The sequence below is a fragment of the Plecotus auritus genome, assembly GCF_963455305.1.
Source record: "Plecotus auritus genome assembly, chromosome: 3".
Classification (NCBI taxonomy): domain Eukaryota; kingdom Metazoa; phylum Chordata; class Mammalia; order Chiroptera; family Vespertilionidae; genus Plecotus; species Plecotus auritus.
Window position 1 is genome coordinate 33,439,228 of NC_137772.1, and position 19,408 is coordinate 33,458,635.

Below are 19,408 nucleotides of genomic sequence, written 5' to 3' on the forward strand. Positions count from 1 at the left end.
AACAAAAGCAACCACAGACTTGGAAGTATTATTGAACTTGTAAGGCATGTATAGATGCTTTAAAAAAAAATCATAATCAGTAAGAGTTGGAAACAGCCTAAGTGCCCATCAGCAGATGAGTGGATTCAAAAACTGTGGTACATCTACACAATGGAATACTACGCTGCGGTAAAAAAGAAGGAGTTCTTACCATTTGGAACAGCATGAATGGACCTGGAGAGCATTATGCTAAGTGAAATAAGCCAGTCAGAGAAAGATAGATATCACATGATTTCACTCATTTATGGAATATAATGAACAACAGAAACTGATGAACAAAAACAGATCCAGAGACAGAGAAGCATCGATCAGACCATCAAATCTCAGAGGGAAGGTAGGGGAAGGTGGGGGCAAGGGGGAGAGATCAACCAAAGGACTTGTATGCATGCATATAAGCCTAACCAATGGACACAGACAACAGGGGGTGAGGACATGAGTGGGGGGGATGGGGGGTTAATGGGGGAATAAGGACACATATATAACACCTTAATCAATAAAGAAATTAAAAAAATTAATGAGTCAAAAAAAAAAAAAAAAGAAAACACGACCCATTTCTCCTTTCAGGATGATTATGTTGAATAGGCAGAATCCTTTACAAAATCACTTCTATTTCCATAAACTCAAAATCTAAGACTATGCCTGACCTAAGTCACCATGCTGATTCTACACTCCAGCTTACCTAAAGGAGGGGTCTTATGACTTTACTCTGAATCCTAGAGGTTCTTCAAGATGAAGCTCAAGACCACCCCATGGCCATGAAGAATCTTCCCAAATGGATTTTTTCCCTTTGAGTTCTCTTATCTTACAAGCCTCACAATTTTATTAAATGTTGCTGACTACGTAAAACTGAATATTGTCTTGGGGCATTTCTTAATGGAATGATTCTAAGATTTGCTCTGTTAGATGCTGCCCCTCTTTGCTACTTCTGTACGTTGTAAGATTACTGTGGTGGTTGATTTTGTGTGTCAACTTGGCTACATGATAGCCCCCAGTTATTTAATCAAACACTAACCTAGATGTTGCTGTGAAGGTATTTTTGTAGATATGCTTCAAATCTAAGATTGGTTGGCTTTAAGCAAAGGAGATTGGCCTCTATTGGATGGGTGGGCCTCATCCAATCAGTTGAAGGCATTAAGAGCAAAAACTGAAGTTTCCCCAGAAGAAGAAACTTTACTCTGCAATTCCAGCCTGCTGGTCTGCCCTATGAATTTCAGATTTGCCAGCTGCCTACAATCATGTCAGCAAATTCCTTAAACTCTATCTGTTTATCTATCTCTCTATCTGCCTACCTACCTATCATCTCCTATTGGTTCTGTTTTCTAAGAAGCTGACTGACAAAATTATGGACAACGATCAGCAGCTCTATGGCACCTCAACTCTGGCAAAGGCATGAGGGTTGTGGAATATCTTTTAGTGATGAGGCTAAAACATATCTGCTATTTCTTGCTCTTATCCTCACTATCAGCAATCAGACTCCCTTCTTCCAAAGTACTCTACCATGATTCCTTCCTGTTTTATAAGCTCAGAGAACAAAGAGCTGCCAGAATCTTAGCTTCTCCCAAGCCTGAATTAAAGACTGCCTCTGGAAGTGAAAAATGGCTTGGATATACAGAAGGGGCAAGTACGAGAGTTCAGAACTCAAACAAATTTCTCCTGTGCCAAATGCCAATGATCCAAGGTCTAGGTTTCCAGCCCAGAATTTCAGCGAGGAGAGACATTTACATGAGCCACTTGACTATATTGCTGCCAAATAAATGGTAATTTACTCTGCGGTCAGTCACCTGCTGCAAAGCATTGGCTGGGTTTCACGATAGGAGAGAGGGTCACTGATTTATCTGTTTTCTATCCTCGTGCACAGGCAGAGAGCTGTGCTGAAATGGAACAAGCTTACTAAATGCCATTTTGGTGAGACTGTGGTTTCCTCACTAAGCCAGGGTTTTAATCTACAGTCTGTCCTGTCACAACAGCACATTGGATAAATATTTACTGTCTGCCTACACAGAGGGCATTGTGCTGGGCCCTGCAGAAGCTGCAACATGAATGAAGCACATGGAAGATCTCAGAGTTTTCATTTTGTAGAAATTTGTGCAAAGTGCTTTTTTTGGTGCAAACATTAGAGAGACATCCATTCAGTTGAATTTATTCAAGGTATAGCTAAGGAAGATTGGACAGTCACAGCGAGACTAGTTAAGACCAGACAGGGATGTGAAATCGAATGGTGACGATAGGAATAAAATGAAAGGAATTGATTCTATTAATTGGGCATTTGTGGATTCATGGTTTTCTTCAGATGCATTGCCTACACACTTTATAATTAAAGTAAAAAATAAGGTAATGGGAAAAAGACAAATAAATAAGCAGATTGTGTTATGTTTAATTATTGGTTCATTTCTGAGCTTCCTGGTAGCCTGGGAGAAGCTATAGTGTCTATGCTAACTTTAGACAGGACAGACATCAAAGCAAAGTGTAAGATCAGAGATACAGACAATTCATAATTATGACAGGTTCCTTTAATAAGGAACACACAATAATCCTGGATGTGCATGCATCTAATGACACAGCTTCAAAATACACGAAGCAAAATAACACAATTAAAGGGAAAAATAGACAAACCCACGAATGTAGTTCAGTAGATTTCGACACTCTTGCGACCTCAACACTTTTCTCTCAGTGATTGTTACAGCCAGAAGAGCAAAAATTTAGTAAGAATATGGACTATTTGAACATCATCACCAAACAGCATATGGCTTCTAAAACAATTCTACTGGGGAAAGAAAGTCATTGTCACACATCACGCTGGAACTGAGTATCCATGTGGAGAAAAGTAAACTAGAACTTCTACCTCCTATCTGTAGTGGACAGAATATTGATCTCCAAAAAGTCACATCTACCAGGAACCTCAGAGTGTGACCTTATCTGGAAATAGGGTTATTGCACATATAATGAAGAATCTTGAAATTAGATCATCCTGGATGTAGGTGGACCCTAAGTCTAATGACTGGTGTCCTTGTGAGAGAAATGAGAGGAAGACTTTTCAGAGAGAGACTCAGGGAAGAAAGACACAAGAAGACAAGAGCAGAGACTGGAGTGGGGCAGCCACTAGCCAAAGGACACCAGGACCAGATCCTGGGAGAGCAGGAAGGATTCCCCCTAGAGTCTCTGGAGGAAGTGTGGCCCTGCTCAGGCCTTGATTTCAGACTTCTGGCCTTCAGAACTGTGAGGGAGTAAGTTTATATGGCTTTAAGCCACCCCGTTTGTCATAATTTGTTAGGGCAGACCTAGGGAACTAATACAGGGCCATACGCAGAAATAATTTGAGATGGATCACAGATTTAAAAACTATCCTATATTGCCAAAACCGGTTTGGCTCAGTGGATAGAGCGTCAGCCTGCGGACTGAAAGGTCCCAGGTTCGATTCCGGTCAAGGGCACATAACTTGGTTGCGGGCACATCCCCAGTAGGAGGTGTGCAAGAGGCAGCTGATCGATGTTTCTCTCTCATCGATGTTTCTAACTCTCTATCCCTCTTCCTTCCTCTCTGTAAAAAATCAATAAAATATATTAAAAAAAAAAATAAAAAATAAAAACTATCCTATATAATAAAAGGCTAATATGCAAATAGACCGAACAGTGGAACAACAGAACTGGTCGCTATGACATGTGCTGACCACCAGGGGGCATGCATGGAACATGGCCGGCGTTGACCATTGGGATGGTGGAGCAGGTGAGCTGGGGCACCAGACCAAGGTGGGGTGCCAGTTGCTGTCATTGGGGTGAGCCTCTGGTGGTTACTGAAAATTCTTTGCTGCTGTGTGCCGTGGTCCCGCCTGGTGCTCGCACCTGCTGCCGGCACTGGTCCCACTCATACCCGCTGCTGGCACCGGAGCAGCCGCTCACACCTGCTGCTGGCGCCCAGCACTGGCACCGATCGCTTGGGCCATCAGCAGGTCCGAGCAGCAGCTGCTGGCCCAATTGCCCTTCAGGGCTTCTCCATCTTCCCCTGCTCCTGAGGGGAGGTCGGGCCGGCAGCTATTGCTCACACCTGCTGCCGGTGATGGCCTGCTTGCTTCTGCTGCCAGGGCTGGAGCCACTGCTTGCACCCACTGCCAGTGTCCAGTGCCGGTCCCAATCACTCGGCACCATCAGTGGGTGCAAGAGGTGGCGGCGGGAATGGGGCTGCCAACAGACAGGGGACCAGGGGCCATGGTGGAAGGAACTGGGCAGGAGCATGGAGGATGGGCCAAGACCCACCCCTGTGCCTCCTGCAGCCTGGAGGCCCACAGTTCCTTTCAAGGTGCATGAATTCGTGCACCGGGCCCCTAGTGTTTCCATAAAAAAGGAAGAGAGCATCTCCAGGGTAGGCAATTATTTCTTAGGATCTAAAAGCACTAACCATAATGAAATAATAAATTAAACTATCAAAATAAAAAGCTTCGATTTTATCAACCACACTATTAAGAAAATCAGGCAAGTGGCTTACTAGGATCAAATATTGGTAATACCTATATTTGACAAAGGATTTATATCTAGAGTCAATATATAAAGAATACCGTATGAGTTCACTTATATGTGGAATCTAAAGAACAATATCAACAAACAAACAGAACAGAAACAGACTCACAGATATAGAGAACAGACTGATGGTTGCCAGAGGAGTGGGGGAGTTGTGTGGAAAAGGTGAGGGATTAAGAAGTACAAATTGGTAGTTACAAAATAGTCATGATGTAGAGTGCAGCACAGGGAGTGTAGTCAATAATATTGTAATAACTTTTTTTTTTTTTACTTAATAACGATATTATTTATTGATAAAATTAAATTCTTTACAATTTACCTTACAATATCCATAAAATTAAATCATGACAATGACTGACAAACACTAATGTGAACAAGGGCCTTGCATCTCCTTGGAAAGTTTGGGTAAGTCAGGTTTGTATGTTGTTGTTTTTAATTTTAGGCACGATTCCGGGTTCTCATCAATAAGACAACTTCTTAATTTACTCTTGATAAGGTTCATGCTTGAAAATGATTGTTCGCATAAATATGTAGACCCGAATAAGGAAACAACAGCAAACGCTAGTTTTTTCAGTTGATTATATGAGTCAGGAATACTATTCCAGGTGTTAAAAATCAACATATCTTCCTTCTCCAGGTCTTCCAAAGCAGACCACTTGTGCTGTGAACTAAGTTCACATTTGTCTTTCTCCAATATTTCTATATCAGCACAAGACGTTCAAATTCGAGCTCCACCATTCTTTGTTTTTTAAAACCAGCAATTGCATTTCAAAGTTGCCAATGTCAATATTAAAGGGAGAAAAATTTAATTCTGTTACAATAGCATTAAGAGGTTTTTTAACAAAGGCTAACGTCGCTTTGCTGTTTCTGAATTCCTGAAACCTGTTGAGAAAAGCTTCCCTTGTATTTAAAAGTGTTGTTTTGAAATAGCAAATGTCAATATCAGAATTATTTTCTTGGCGATGTTTCAACAGGCTTGGAAAGTGAATCAAAGTTTCTCTTTCAAAATCTTGATCAAAAAGAGATAATTTGTTTTCGAATGAAATAACTTCTTCTAACATGGAAAAAATTGTGTTTCCTTTCCCCTGTAGTTTACGATTAAGCTGATTTAGATGAGACGTAATGTCTACCATGAAATAAAATTTTTGGATCCACTGATCGTTCGTTAGTTCTGGATAGTGAACACCCTTCTCAAGGAGAAATGCTTTAATTTCTGTTAATAAGGAAGCGAAACGTTTCAAAAGGTTTCCTCTTGATAACCAATGTACCTTGTTATGCAGCAGAAGATCTGCGTACTCTCCATTTCAACTAAAAATTCTTTAAATTGGCGATGATTAAGAGCTTTAGCTATAATGGAGTTGATAATGTTAATCACCAATTCCATAACTTTGCAAATTTCTTCTGGAAATGTCTGCGCACAAAGCGCTTCTTGATGAATGATGCAATGGTAAGTAAGTATCTCGTGATTAATTTTTTCTTTCAAAATAGCTACAAACCTGTTTCTTACGCCGGTCATACTTTTCATCCCGTCTGTTGAAACTGAGACAATTTTATCGAGTGGAATATGATGTTTTTCAATACAACTCAATTACAGCATTTGCTATATCCTCTCCACGTGTTTGACCTTTGAGTGGCAATAATCCTAAAAGTTTTTCTTTAGGACCTGTAGATGAAATAAATCGTATAAAAAGTGAAACTTGTGCTGTATCATTTATGTCTCAAGATTCATCAACTGCTATTGATAAAGCTGAAACCAATTTAAGATCTTCGACTTGCTGGTCGGTTATATTCGAAGACATTTTGACTGTTCCATCTTTCACTGTTTTAGCAGACAATGGTAACTCTTTAATTTTTTTTTAGAATATCTGCTTTGTTCTTAAAATCCCCAAATAGCTCTTCGGATGCATTTATAAAACAATTTTTTTATGTATTCACCATCTGTATATGGTTTTCCTCTCTTAGCAATCTCTTGACTAACCACAAAACTTGCAATATTAACATTGTTGGGAGATTGCATCCAGTAATTAAGTACAGAACTTGATTTTTCTTGACTCTTCTGAAGTTCCTAACTGCTTTCTTTCTTGCATCACCAACAGGATATTTAGTACTAAATGACACGTGTTTAGTTGTAAAGTGTCTCTCCAAATTTGATTTCTTATTATGCGCCAATTTTTCCTGACAAATAAGACAGGTCGGAAGGCCATTTAAGTTTTGAATAAAGGCAAAAGTCTCGGTCCATTCAACTTTAAATTCACGGTTTTCGTCTTCCATTTTTCTTTGCTTCTTCTTTGTAGCGATGTCAAACAGGGCACAGGCCTTTGTAGAGGATGCAGCCGGCTAGCACGTGAGGGCAGCGCTGGCAGGTCTGCAGGATGAGGGCTGCCTTCAGCAAGAGCAGGGGCTCCACTTTAGTCCGGTCCAAGTTCCAGAGGGAAGTGAAGATCTTAGGCAGATCACTGGTGTTTTTCAGAATTTGTTCAACGAAGGTGTCCCACTCGGCGCTCAGTTCCTCCTGAGGACAATTCTTATAAGCCAGAGAAACAGGTCCATTGTAAAAGTTAAAAAAAATCCAATTAGCTGATGCAGAAACTGCTGGCAGCTGATACCGGAGAGCTCCACAGCACAGCCCAGCACCCATAGGTAATCTCCATCCACCTTGATGGCGAACTTCAGTTTCCGCAGACGAATGAGAGTGGGAGGAGTGCCAGAGATGTCAGTTTACAGCGGACCACTCCAGCAATCTGGCCACAGAGCAACTCCTGTTGGTGAAGCAGGGTCTGAGAAGGATAGAAGTAACAAATGCCAGCTCTTGTTGGATCGCCTTCTTCCTTTACCTTTGAACCATCGTAAAGGAAAAAATAATTCCATCAGGAGGCTGACTTCCTCTCTGTTGAGGTGGCCACTTACTTTCAGGTCGCTCGCATTCTCTTTATTTGGATTTTCTTTTCCAGTTATGGCTTCTTCCTCCCCAGCAGTGACCGTTCCTCTGTGTCCCCGATCCAGTGAGTCCAGACGTGGAAGGTCTTAAGTGTTTTCAGTCACTTGCTTTGTTTTCATTCAACATGAAAGTGCCACTTCCCTCCTGGCAAGCCCTTCAAAGGTTCCATGGATGCCTCTGAGAACCCTGGGAGAGAATATAATAAAGCCAGAGAATTCTACCAGAAAAGCCAGCTCCACTAATCTGGCCCCGTGAGCATCAGCTCTCTGGCTCTCTGCAGAATGACCCCTCCAAAGAGCTCTCCAGGAAAGCGCAACAGGGGAGATGCATTACTGAAGGTGCTGTTCTGGGACGATTTCTAGCTTGTGTGTTTCAAAGCCATTTTGAAGACTCTTTTAAACTTCTTGAAGCTTCCCGTTCCAACATCAGTGCCTTAGCCCTATGGGCACGGCAGAAAGGCCCCAGGATCACACGCTGCCAGCACCTCCTGGCCCCTAAAGGTTCCCCAATATTGTAATAACTTTGTATGGTGCCAGGTGGGTACTGGAAATATTGAGGGGAACACTTTGAAAAGTATTTGATTGTCTAATTATGTACTGTGTACACTTGACACTAATACAAAATAATATGGAGTGTAAACTGTAATTGAGAAAATTTAAATTAAAAATATTTACAACTCAATAATAAGAAGACAAACAAAACTAATAAAAACTGGCAAAAGGCTTGAACATGCAATTCATTAAGAAGAAAATCTAAATGGCTGATAAGTATAAGAAAAAGTGCTTAATGTAATCAGGTCATACTAGTACATGTTAAAAAGACCATTGAGAGACCGCTACAAACCACTAAGGTGGTTAATTTAAAAAATGCTCCCAAACAATAAATATCTGTGAAGATGGGGGGCAACAGGCGCACTCACATTTCTGTCTACCCCTGACTAGACTGCAACACTGTTGAGGACACAGGACGTGCCTTACTCAGACAACTTAACAAAAGGAAGACAAGTGATCCAATTAAAACATGGGCAAAGGTCCTAACTGACACTTCTCCAATTAGTGTAGATCTTGAATGTGGCCTTGTTAATCCTCACCTGAGGATACATTTTCCATTGATTTTTAGTGACAGAGAGAGGGCGGGAGGCGGGGAGAGAGAGTGAGAGCGAAACATTAATGTGAGGGAGACACATCGATTAGTTGCCTCCCACAGGCGCCCTGGACTGGGATTAGGAATGAAACCTGCAACCCAGATTGGGAATTGAACCCTCCACCCATAGGTCTGTGGGGCAATACTCTAACCACTGAACTACACCATCCAGGGCTTAAATTTTATGTTTCAATTACAGTTTACATACAGTATAATTTTGCATTACTTTCAGCAGCTCTGCGAGAAGCAAGGGAGGAGTGCGGGAGGTTAGCTCAAGGTGAACAGGACACAGGTCTTCTGGGTTCCTCCTTCCTGCCACCTGTGCAGCTCCTATAGCTTCAAACTTGTTTAAGTAACTTCTTGTGTTTAAATGTATGTACTCCTTAAAAGATACCATAACTACAATGCATCCTGCGTTGGTGTAGACTAGGGGGATTCTGAAGGGCCATTAATGGATTCCTAGAAAGTAGTGTGCAGAACTGTGCACGGAAGGATCCAAATGCAAAAGTAAGTCAGGCTCACTTTGAACGAGGGAGAGGCACGTAGGGAGAGTGCTTAGAGAAGTGTGGGCACAGGGCAGCTGTGCGTCATGGGCCAGCTCTTTCAGGCTGAGGTGGCTCTGCTCTGCCTGTGTTTACGGGTTCAGAGCAGTGGTTCTCATGCTGAGTTCCAGCACAGCAATGTGGCCTAAAAGTGTTAGCACAGCTCCCTAATCCTGAAACTAAGTCACTCTCTCATCAAGAAAACCAAGGCCATTCATTCTTCCTACAATCACATTTTTAGCTTCGGGGATGCAGGCTAGAATCCCATCAGAATATTTAAAGAGTGTCCTTGCACAGCAGGTCAGATTTTACACTTTTGTTTGTACTTTCTCCTTTGGGGTCCAGAAACTCAGAGAAACCAAATGTGGGATTTGGTATGAGTGACAAATGCATCGCATCTTTAATTACTGCCTATCACAGGCGGCGAGACGAGATTGGAAATGAGCGTTATTCAGCTCAAGAGACTGGGGAAGTAGTCACCTGGGCATAATTAGGGGCACAGTTGCTATATAGACACATAACGTAGTGTAGGTCTCAACTGTTGCACACTTTCAACATCCCATTAATTTGCAAAGTGATGAGAGGAGACTGTCCTCGGTTTTTGAAGCTACTTTGTTCAGAAGTCCCCCCCAAATAGAAGAGGTTTAGCAGAGAATTTTAAGTGAATCTGTTTTGGGTTAGATTTCATCCAGCCTAAGCAGTTCTATTTGATTCCTCAGGTAAGTTAAATGCTTAATGAAAGTGGCGTTTGCTTGTGAGTTAAATCCCGCAATGGTAATGAATGCTGTTGGAATTATTTTTTCTTTTATAAATTGTTTTTATTTTTATTATTTTTAAATTTTTTTCTTTATTGATTAAGGGATTACATATGTGTCCTTATTGCCCCATTGCCCTCCCCACTCCCCCACTCATGCCCTCACCTCCCGGTGTCTGTGTTCATTGGTTAGGCTTATATGCATGCATACAAGTCATTTGGTTGATCTCTCCCCCTTTACCCCCACCTTCACCTACCTGCCCTCTGAGGTTTGATGGTCTGATTGATGCTTCTCTGTCTCTGGATCTGTTTTTGTTCACCAGTTTCTGTTGTTCATTATATTCCATAAATGAGTGAAATCATGTGATATTTATCTTTCTCTGACTGGCTTATTTCACTTAGCATAATGCTCTCCAGGTCCATCCATGCTGTTGCAAATAGTAAGAACCCCTTTTTTATTGCAGTGTAGTATTCCATTGTGTAGATGTACCACAGTTTTTAAAATTTTTAAGTAGGAAAGAGGGAAGTGGGGGATAAGGAGGAGGTCAAGTTGAATGAAAACATCACTAGATTTTCAGAACACTACACTAGCTATGTGTGATGGTCCCTTTTGTTTCTGCACCAACTGAACCACCGGTGGTGAGAAATAAGGAATCACAAGATGGTATGTGATTGACTTCTAAAAAGTCCCTAACTCTCACATCTGTAATTGTATTTTCTAAAGACTAAGCAACTTTAAGAAAACCACTATCATATTTAACAATAGTGATTAACAGGGAGGGACATGGGCTCAAACAGAGTTTTATTTCTAGTTTTCTTAATCATACAACATGAAAAAGTGTGTGATTACTATGCTTAGAGATTTGTTTAAAAGAACCCTGCTAAAAAGGTAAGAATTAATGAGTAGGCTCCATTTATGCTTTTTTGCTAAGGAGTCCTAAGATATTTCTTCCCCAGGAAAGAGGTGGGATTTACCTTTCCTGGAAACCATTTCCCAATGCTGCTCCAAAGAAGAACCTTATAATTTTGCTCCTGCTCTACTCGTGGCCCAGGGCAAACACTGAGGGCCAGGAGATGGAGGGGGAGCCTTAGTTTTAATGTACATTTGTTTTCTACTATTTATCAATTACCTGAATGATGATTCAGGTAACTGGGTGAAAATTATAATGCTCTTCTTTAAATAAAGAAGTTTTAAAATTGATTTTAGAGAGAAAGGGAGAGGGAGAGAGAGATAGAAATATCAATGATGAGAGAATCATTGATCGGCTGCCTCCTGCATGCCTGCAATGAGGATTGAGCCCAACTGGGAATTGAATCATGACCGCATGGTTCATAGGTCGACACTCAACCACTGAACCATGCTGGCCAGCCTACTTTTATATATTTTAATACTTTTCATTTTTTGAACAGAAACAGATCATGGCAGCTGTACATGTATTTGTATTTACATATATGAGTAGCTACCAATTCTGTGGAGTTAGAATGTTAAGAAAATCTCAGTCCTTACGACACTTTAGAACTGATGAGAACTTTGGAGAGCACTAGCTTTTCTTCTTTTTTCAAACTTAGAAATACAGTTGCAAGTCCACAGAAGGTATGTGGCTCACTTTGCTGTACTTTATTCTTTCTGGAGAATTTTGCAGTTCATTTGTTGAGCAGAAAGTGGGCCAGCTTACTTTTTAACTCCACTTGAAAATTTACATGGCACATGACTCACCCAGTGATGCAAGGAAGGGGCATGTTGGTGGGGCTGATCTTGGAGGCATTATTCCTCTAATCTAAAATCTACCTAATGTTTTTGCCCACAGATAGCCTCCACTTATGGTGAATAATCATAGATTCCCATATCTAGAGAGGAACAAATGCACTTAAAAAATCTTTATTGTTGAAAGTATTACATATGTCCCCTTTTTTCCCCATTGACAACTTCTTGTCTGCCCCCACCCCCTGCCTCTGGCCTTTACTACCTATTCTCTGTGTCCATGGGTTTGTATAAATGCATACAAGTTCTTTCGTTGATCTCTTCCCACACACCCATCCACCCCGCCTTCCCTCTGAGGTCGGTCAGTCGGTTCCATGCTCCTATCTATTTTGGATCTATTTTGTTCATCAGTTTATTTTGTTCATTAGATTCCACATATGAGCGAGATCCTGTGATACTTGTCTTTCTCTGACTGGCTTATTTCTCTTGGTGCAATACTCTGCAGGTCCCTCCATGTTGTCTCAAAGGGTAAGAGATCTTTCTTTTTACTGCTGCATAGTATTTCATGGTGTAAATGTACCATAGCCTTTTTATCCACTCATCTACTGATGGGCACTTGGGCTGTTTCCAGATCTTAGCTATTGTAAATTGTGCTGCTATGAACATAGGTATGCATACGGTCTTTCTGATTGGTGTTTTGAGTTTCTTAGGATATATTCCTAGAAGTGGAATCACTGGATCAAATGGCAGTTTTATATTTATTTTTTTGAGGAAACTCCATGTTGTTTTCCATAATGGCTGCACCGGTCTGCATTCTCACTAGCAGTGCACTGGTACTAGGGTTCCCTTTTCTCTACTTCCTCACCAGCATTTGTCATTTGTTGACTTGTTGATGGTAGCTATTCTGACAGGTGTGAGGTGATTACCTCATTGTCATTTTAATGTGCATCTCTCTGATGATCAGTGACTTTGAGCATTTTTTTCATATGTCTCTTGGCCATCTGTATGTCCATTTTGGAGAAGTGTCTATTTAGGACCTTTGCCCATTTTTTAATTGGATACTTTGTCTTCCTTTTGTTAAGTTGTATGAGTTCCTTATATCTTTTGGCTATTAACCTTTTATCAGATGTAGCAAATGCACTTATGAGCCAAAATAAGCATAGAGACTTGTATTTAGGATGTTGATTTTTCCTTTCTAATCAAACGAGGTACTTCCTGCCAACTGGTCATTTTCACAGGAGGGGGAATGTATTTCAGAAGGAGAATTAGATTTTCTCATGTTTCATTTGTCCCTCAGAAAGTTTTCCCCTTAATTATTTTAAAATTCATTGTTATTTCCTTCAAGTAAGACTATGAACTTTCTTTTCTATCCTCCTTTAGAATAGTGTGTGTGTACATAAAGGGAAATGTGATTGAAAAACTCACCCATTAATTTTATTTACATATTATTTAGAAAAATCATTCTGAGTCTACCCTTGAAAAAGTCTTGATATAGATATTTCAGGTCCCCCTAGGTAACAATTCTCATCTAATACTCTCCATATTACTCTGACCAGAACATTATAATTTTCACTCAATTACCTGAATAGTCTGTATGCCTGTAACCTCTCTGTGGCTTTCAGAATATGGGAAACAGAGGCCAGGAACATGGTGTGATCAGACCCTGGAGACCAGAGCTATTCCAGGCCTTACTTTCTCAGGGGGCCTTGAAATCTTCTATGTGATTCTTCTAGGTGGAAACACCGAGGGTAATATAATCTTGGTTTGGCATGATCTCCATTCACAGCACTGCTTAGGTTGAAATGAACCACGCATTCCTTTTGCCTGTTGCTCCAGTGTGTAGAACCGAGCTCAGCCCTAAGGGCCCTCTGCTGCAGAGCTGGTGCCTTCCTGCCTCCTCTTTCTCTCTTCTTGTGCTCATGTAAATACCTCCTTCAGTGGACAGGCTCCGGGCATTGGTCAAGTCTTGCTCTAGTAATTCTTTGAGATTTTGTGTCTGATCTACCTCCACTCCCTTTGTTTTCATGGTGTTTCACTGGGTGGACATTCTAGAGTAACCACGTATGTTTATCTCCCAAACCAGTACACTTTTTTTTTTTTTTTCCAAAGGAAGATCCTTTACTGAGACCTACTGAAAACATTTCAGTCCTTGACAAATTAACTGCAACTCGGTTGACAGGCTGATGACTGAGCTAGGTAAAAGCTCCACAGTGGCAAGAACACTCCCCACTGACGACGACATCAAAATAACTTCATGACTAACGCGAGTGCGCATGTACTCAGGGTCTCTGGCCCATCTTCTTCAGAGTTCGATTGAGCTCCTCAAATTTATGAATCTGCCGGATGAAAAAATCCCCATAGCGCCTGGCAACTTTGGTGTCTGCAATGTGGATCATGTCCTTATCGATGTAGAAGTCAACCTCAGAGGCTGACTGAAATTCGCCGTCTAGGGCAGAGATGCCGCTGGTCCACACTAGGTTCTTCATTTTGTGCTTGAAGACAAGAAGCTGGATGCGGAACTCCTGCTCTGTGAGGTCGAGGAAGCCGGCCAGCTTGGCCACAGGCATAGTGGTGTAGAGCTTGAGGAAGCTCCGAATGGTTGAGAGCTGGGCCTGCTGCTGCACTTCATCAGAAAACACCTTCAGCTGCTGCAAGAAGGGTTCCTTGTGGTAGTTGGGGTGCACATTGTCATAGTTGGGAACTACAGGAGACAGGAATTTGGGGCAGGAATAGCTGAAAAGCTCCTCGTAGACCTGTGGGTCACCCTTCTGCATGCGTAGCATCTTATCCCCGTATTTCTCCCGCAGCTGGAGGTGAATGCTCTCATTGATACGCATAGGGTACATGGTGAGGGCGATGGCCAGCAGCGCATGCATCTGCTCATTCTGCTTATTGATCATCTCATACTTGTATGTCGTCCTTTGGAACATGCTCTCGGTCCTCTGGATGTAAAGGAGGATGTTGGCAAAGACCCGGATGGCATCCTGGTAGCGACGCATCATCAGATATGCAAAACCAACATAATAGTACGTGGTGACCTGGCACTCGGGCACACGGGAGTACATGCTCTTCTTGTTCAGTTCGATATTCTCTAGCACCTTGATGGCCTGGTAGTAATCCCCCAGCAGGGAGTGCAGACGCAGAAGCCCCACCAGGCTGAAGTAGCCAAGCATCTTGTAGAGGGAGTGCCGTCCATACTCCCCGGCCACACTCTCGGGGTCACCTCCGCTTGTGTACACCTCCAACTGCCGGATGATGTTGGACTTGTCTACCAGGGAGTGAAGGACATTGAGGACACTGTGAACATTCCAGATTTTGGGATTGGAACGAAGGAAGTCAATCTCCTCCTCTGACTTCTTGGCGGTCTTACAGCAGTACTGGCTAAACGACTGAAACTGATAGATGAACTCATCAATGATATCCCAGAGCCACTGGTTGGGTAGTTCAAGGGGAGCAGGACCATCAGCATTAAGAATGTAGTTGAAGAGATTGCAGTAGTTATAATAGGATTCAGACCTCTGTTCCAAGGAAGGTCCCCCACTGACTTTAGCATATATGTGCCTGTAGTATAATTCTTTGTATAAAATCAGGAAGACAGCATCATTGCCAACCTGTGGAGCAATGGCTTCAGCCTCAGGCCAAGGTGTATTCTTGAAGAATCTTTCTGTCAGCTTCGTCCAGCTGTTCTCATAGATGTCCTGGATCTCATACACTTTCTGGTCAATGACGTCACTGGAGACACGACTTGCCTGTAGCTCATACACCTTCTGGTCGATCAAATCTGACACGGTTTTGTGGAAATATTGGATGAAGTTTTTGATCACTTCGGGGATCACCTGATAGGTCTGCTGTTCATACTGACGTTCATAAGCCAGATCCTGCTTTGGATCTCCTGTGTGCATGTCATAGTCGCCTGGGTAAGTATAGGGATCATAGGCGGCCTCAGACTCGTAATCATCAGTGGGGTAAGACATGACTGCAAGGCTCGCGAACACTGTGGGAGAGAGCGGCCAAACCAGTACACTTTTGAGAGTGCTAAAATGCTAACCCCAACGAATGCCAGGAAAGCTGTGTGACCTGGGATGCATGGTTACCTTATTGTTGAGCATTGTAAATTGTGTTTTGAATAAAATTCAATGAAAAACAGTTACTGACTAACATGAATATCCCCTGAAAAGAATCAGAATCTTAGAATGAAACTGAGTGAGGTAAATAAAGCTGCTTATCTGATCTCGACTCAAGATTATTTGAACTTTATAAAACATGATAAATATTTTCACTTGACTTTGTAAAAATAAAGGTTGATATGAGAAGAGCTTGAAGTAAAATTCTTCCACTTTTTATGCAATATTTGATTTAATTTCAATTCCTAGAAACCTCAAATGAATCTGGTTCATGCATCAAAGCACTGAGTTTAATTTATTGTGGCCTTAAACATACAGATATCTTATATGTGAATGAATATATCCTATATAATAAAAGCCTAATATGCTAAGTGTCCAGTCATCTGTTCAACCAATCAAAACATAACATGCTAATGATATGCTAAGGCTGCTCAACTGCTTGCTATGACATGCACTGACCACCAGGGGGCAGATGCTCCAACTGGTAGTTAGCTTGCTGCTGGAGTCCTGTGGATTAGGACTGAGCGAGATGGGCCAGACATGCCCTGGAGCTCTCCTGCAGTCCCTCCCCAGCTGGCTAATCTCCTGCATTCCTCCCTGGCCCCGATGGTGCACCAGTGGGGTCCCTTGGCCTGGCCTGCACCCTCTCATAATCTGGGACCCCTCAGGGGATGTCAGAGAGCCAGTTTCAGCCCCATCCTGCAGGCCAAGGGACCAGAATTCGTGCACCAGGTCTATAATACATATATAGTATATATATTCTGTTCCTTTAAGAGCTATCAAGGGACATCATATACCAATTTTTTGGCATGCTGTTAATATCAAATACTCAAAGTGTTAATGTCAAATTATTTAACTTGAAATCACAAAACCAGAGTATCTCACTATTTTTAAGCAAGGTCCTAATATCTTTTAATCTTGAACACCAGCAAGTTCTCAGACTCTAGCTACTTATTTTCCTTTCATTCCCTTTGTTTCTTTAATTTGAAACAAGTTTTTTCTTCACATGGTACTTAAACATGATATTCTTCAACTATGTATAAAGAATAAAATGAAAGAGTAAAGAAAGTGAATAATTATTAGGAGAACATTTTTGGCTTTAGAATGCTCTTGGGGGAAGCGATAAATTGGCTTTGTATATATGTTTTATTTTGTTTAACATCAAAATGTGTTTACAACAACGAACAGTGGATGAATAGATTCTGGATGGGGAAATAGAGGAGAGGAGTTGTCTAGAAGTTATATTTGCTAGCAAAAAGGGTCTGTAATTTTACTGGGACACTGAATATTGGTGACTCTTAGATGACAATTTCCTCTGACTAACTTTTCGTGTGGAGTGGTAGAGTCCCTGTCTTGGGGACGCCCTTGACACATGCCATGTGAAGCTTGGGTCTGGCAAGGTCCCTGGCAGGCAGGTGCTGGCATCCAGGGGCATGCAGTCCTGTTCCCTGCTGCTTCTATCTGCTGGAAAATGTTCTAGTGTATTAAGAGAGGCTACTGCTCATTCCAGCATTAGTAGTTTTAAAATGGCATGTTATATTTTAATGTTGGCGTGGTTCCACTTGGGATTAATATTCAGTTAGGTTATTGAAATTTTCTACCTCAATTTATTTATTGTCTGTCTTTTTCCAGGCAAAGGATATGAAGTGGGTAGGTTTCTATTATAAGAAGGACTTTTTCCGTTCTCTGTGACAACACCTGAAAGCAAACAGTTGGCTTTAAAAAGCATATAAACTGGAAAAAGGGTAAGTAAATTTCTTTATTCACACTGTATTTTCACTTTTGTGGGAGATTGCCACTCGTAATTTTAAGATCTCATTTTAGAAGTTTTATCTTTCAAACTGTGAATTTGTGTTAACTTATCCATGCAAATTTTAGTCTTGAGGCAGACTCACCCAAGGGACACACTTTTGCAAGAGAATTTAATGGTCAGCAGTGAATGAGCAATAGAGGAAACAGCAGGTTTATGGCTCTTCTTTTTTTTTTTTTTTTGTAAGGGAAAAAAATTAATGACCCCCATCAACCACCTCTTTCTTCCTTCTTTCCTCCCCTCTCTGCACCCTGCCTTCCCTTGGGATTGCAACTGTGTGATGGTTCGGTTTCCACACAAAGGAAGATTTATTACTTTAATGTCTTTGTGATTTAGTTGTATGTAATTTTTACTTGGGACACCAGGGAGTGCTTTCTCCCCTTCCCGTATATGTTGTGAAGCCCTTTGGAACAAAAAGAAATGAACATGCATAGGTGAACAAAGCAGCCTTCGTCATTTTCTTGAATCTTAGCTTTCTGAGTTAAACATTTGGCATTAGTGACAAAATAAGATCAAACATTCAGGACAAGAGATGTTGAATGTTAAGAATGCAGAAAACACACAGTCGAGGCATCTCACGTGTTTTACATTCTTCTCCATGAACTCTATACTCACTATGTCTGAAAGTGTTTACCAAGTGGAAACACACTTCCATAAAAGGGGAATTCCAGGTTTCCATGACTTCCCACCTTACTTAGATGTCGGAATGAATAATGTAGTTGTAACCTTGATTTATTTGATATTAAAAAAATACAAGGAGGGGTAAGAGTGGAGGCTGAGGTCGTTCAGCCACCCTTGGTTCTCATGGAAGGTCTCAGTCCTCGCCACTCATGTGGGAGGAGTGAGAAGTAAACTTGCATCTCATCTGTAGTTTATATTGGAAGTTTTGCAGTTATTGATTCTCTGTCAAAGATAGCAAACATTTTATGTGAAGGGGTAAATTGGCTTTATCTTCCATTATTCCACTTAAGTGAATATTGGCCCAGGTTGTTAATATCTACCTTTTACCTTATACTTTAACCAAGTCAACTGCATTCATTGTTGGGATAAGGGTGCATGATAACTCCAGATATATATCTTCCATCCAGTTTTGCAGCAGATGAATCTGAGACTCAAAATGAATACTGTAAGCAACTTCCTAAGATTAAGTTTCTCAATAACAAGTACCAGATCATTAAATTCAGATGTCAAGTCCTTTCCATTCTTCACTGACAAAGAAGCTTTAAGATGAGGCCTCTCAACACCGCAGTCTTTACCAAAAGATTAGGTTTTCGAAAGAGATGCAAAATGATTTAAGTCTCTTGGGACTTTCCTTTTGTATGTGCATATCAGTTAGGACTGTTTAGGTTTACAGATAACAGATAAACCAAGTCAAACTGGCTGATTTCATGCAGCTGCAAGTGCAGAGTAGGACACATTTCAGAGTTGGTCGAGCACTGTCTTCTGAGACTGTGCTTCATCTAAAAGATGTTTCCTTTGTTTTCTATCCTGTAACTCCAAACAGCACTCCTGAAAGTAATCCTAATTGACTGCATGTGTCAAATGACAGAGGCCAGGGGAAGGAAAGGTGCTGACCTAGTCACTCTCTGACATGGTGTAGAGTCAGCCTCCCCCAAACTCCATGGGCTTTGTGGAGCAAGGGAAGATGATGGAATAAAAATCTGTGTAGCATACTTCAGGAGAAACAAGGAAAAGTGGAAAGTGGACACAGCAAGAATGTGGCTATCTACAAGCCAATGAGAGGGTTCTCACTAAAATCTAACCCTGCCAGCACCTTGACCTTGAACTTCCAGCCTTTGGAACTGTGAGAAAATAAGTTTCTGTTGCTTAAACTGCGCTGTCTGT

The 19,408-nt window shown here is 41.4% G+C and overlaps 1 protein-coding gene and 1 pseudogene across 2 annotated transcripts; both read right to left on the reverse strand.

Annotated features, from left to right (window-relative positions):
* Window positions 1-6,835: 6,835 nt before the first annotated feature.
* Window positions 6,836-13,655, reverse strand: LOC308243488 (BLOC-3 complex member HPS4-like; annotated as a pseudogene). Its single transcript has 2 exons — window positions 13,559-13,655; window positions 6,836-7,437 (listed from the first exon to the last, which is right to left on the reverse strand). The product of its transcript is annotated as a BLOC-3 complex member HPS4-like (transcript).
* A 154-nt stretch (window positions 13,656-13,809) lies between these two features.
* Window positions 13,810-15,633, reverse strand: LOC308243853 (eukaryotic translation initiation factor 3 subunit L-like). Its single transcript, XM_080659658.1, has one exon. It carries the CDS (start codon window positions 15,601-15,603, stop codon window positions 13,909-13,911), a length of 1,695 nt encoding a protein of 564 aa, XP_080515784.1. The 5' UTR covers window positions 15,604-15,633; the 3' UTR covers window positions 13,810-13,908.
* Window positions 15,634-19,408: the final 3,775 nt, after the last annotated feature.

Coding starts and splice junctions, on each gene's coding strand:
- LOC308243853 (XM_080659658.1), bottom strand. CDS start 15,603: ATGTCTTACCCCACTGATGATTACGAGTCTGAGGCCGCCTATGATCCC.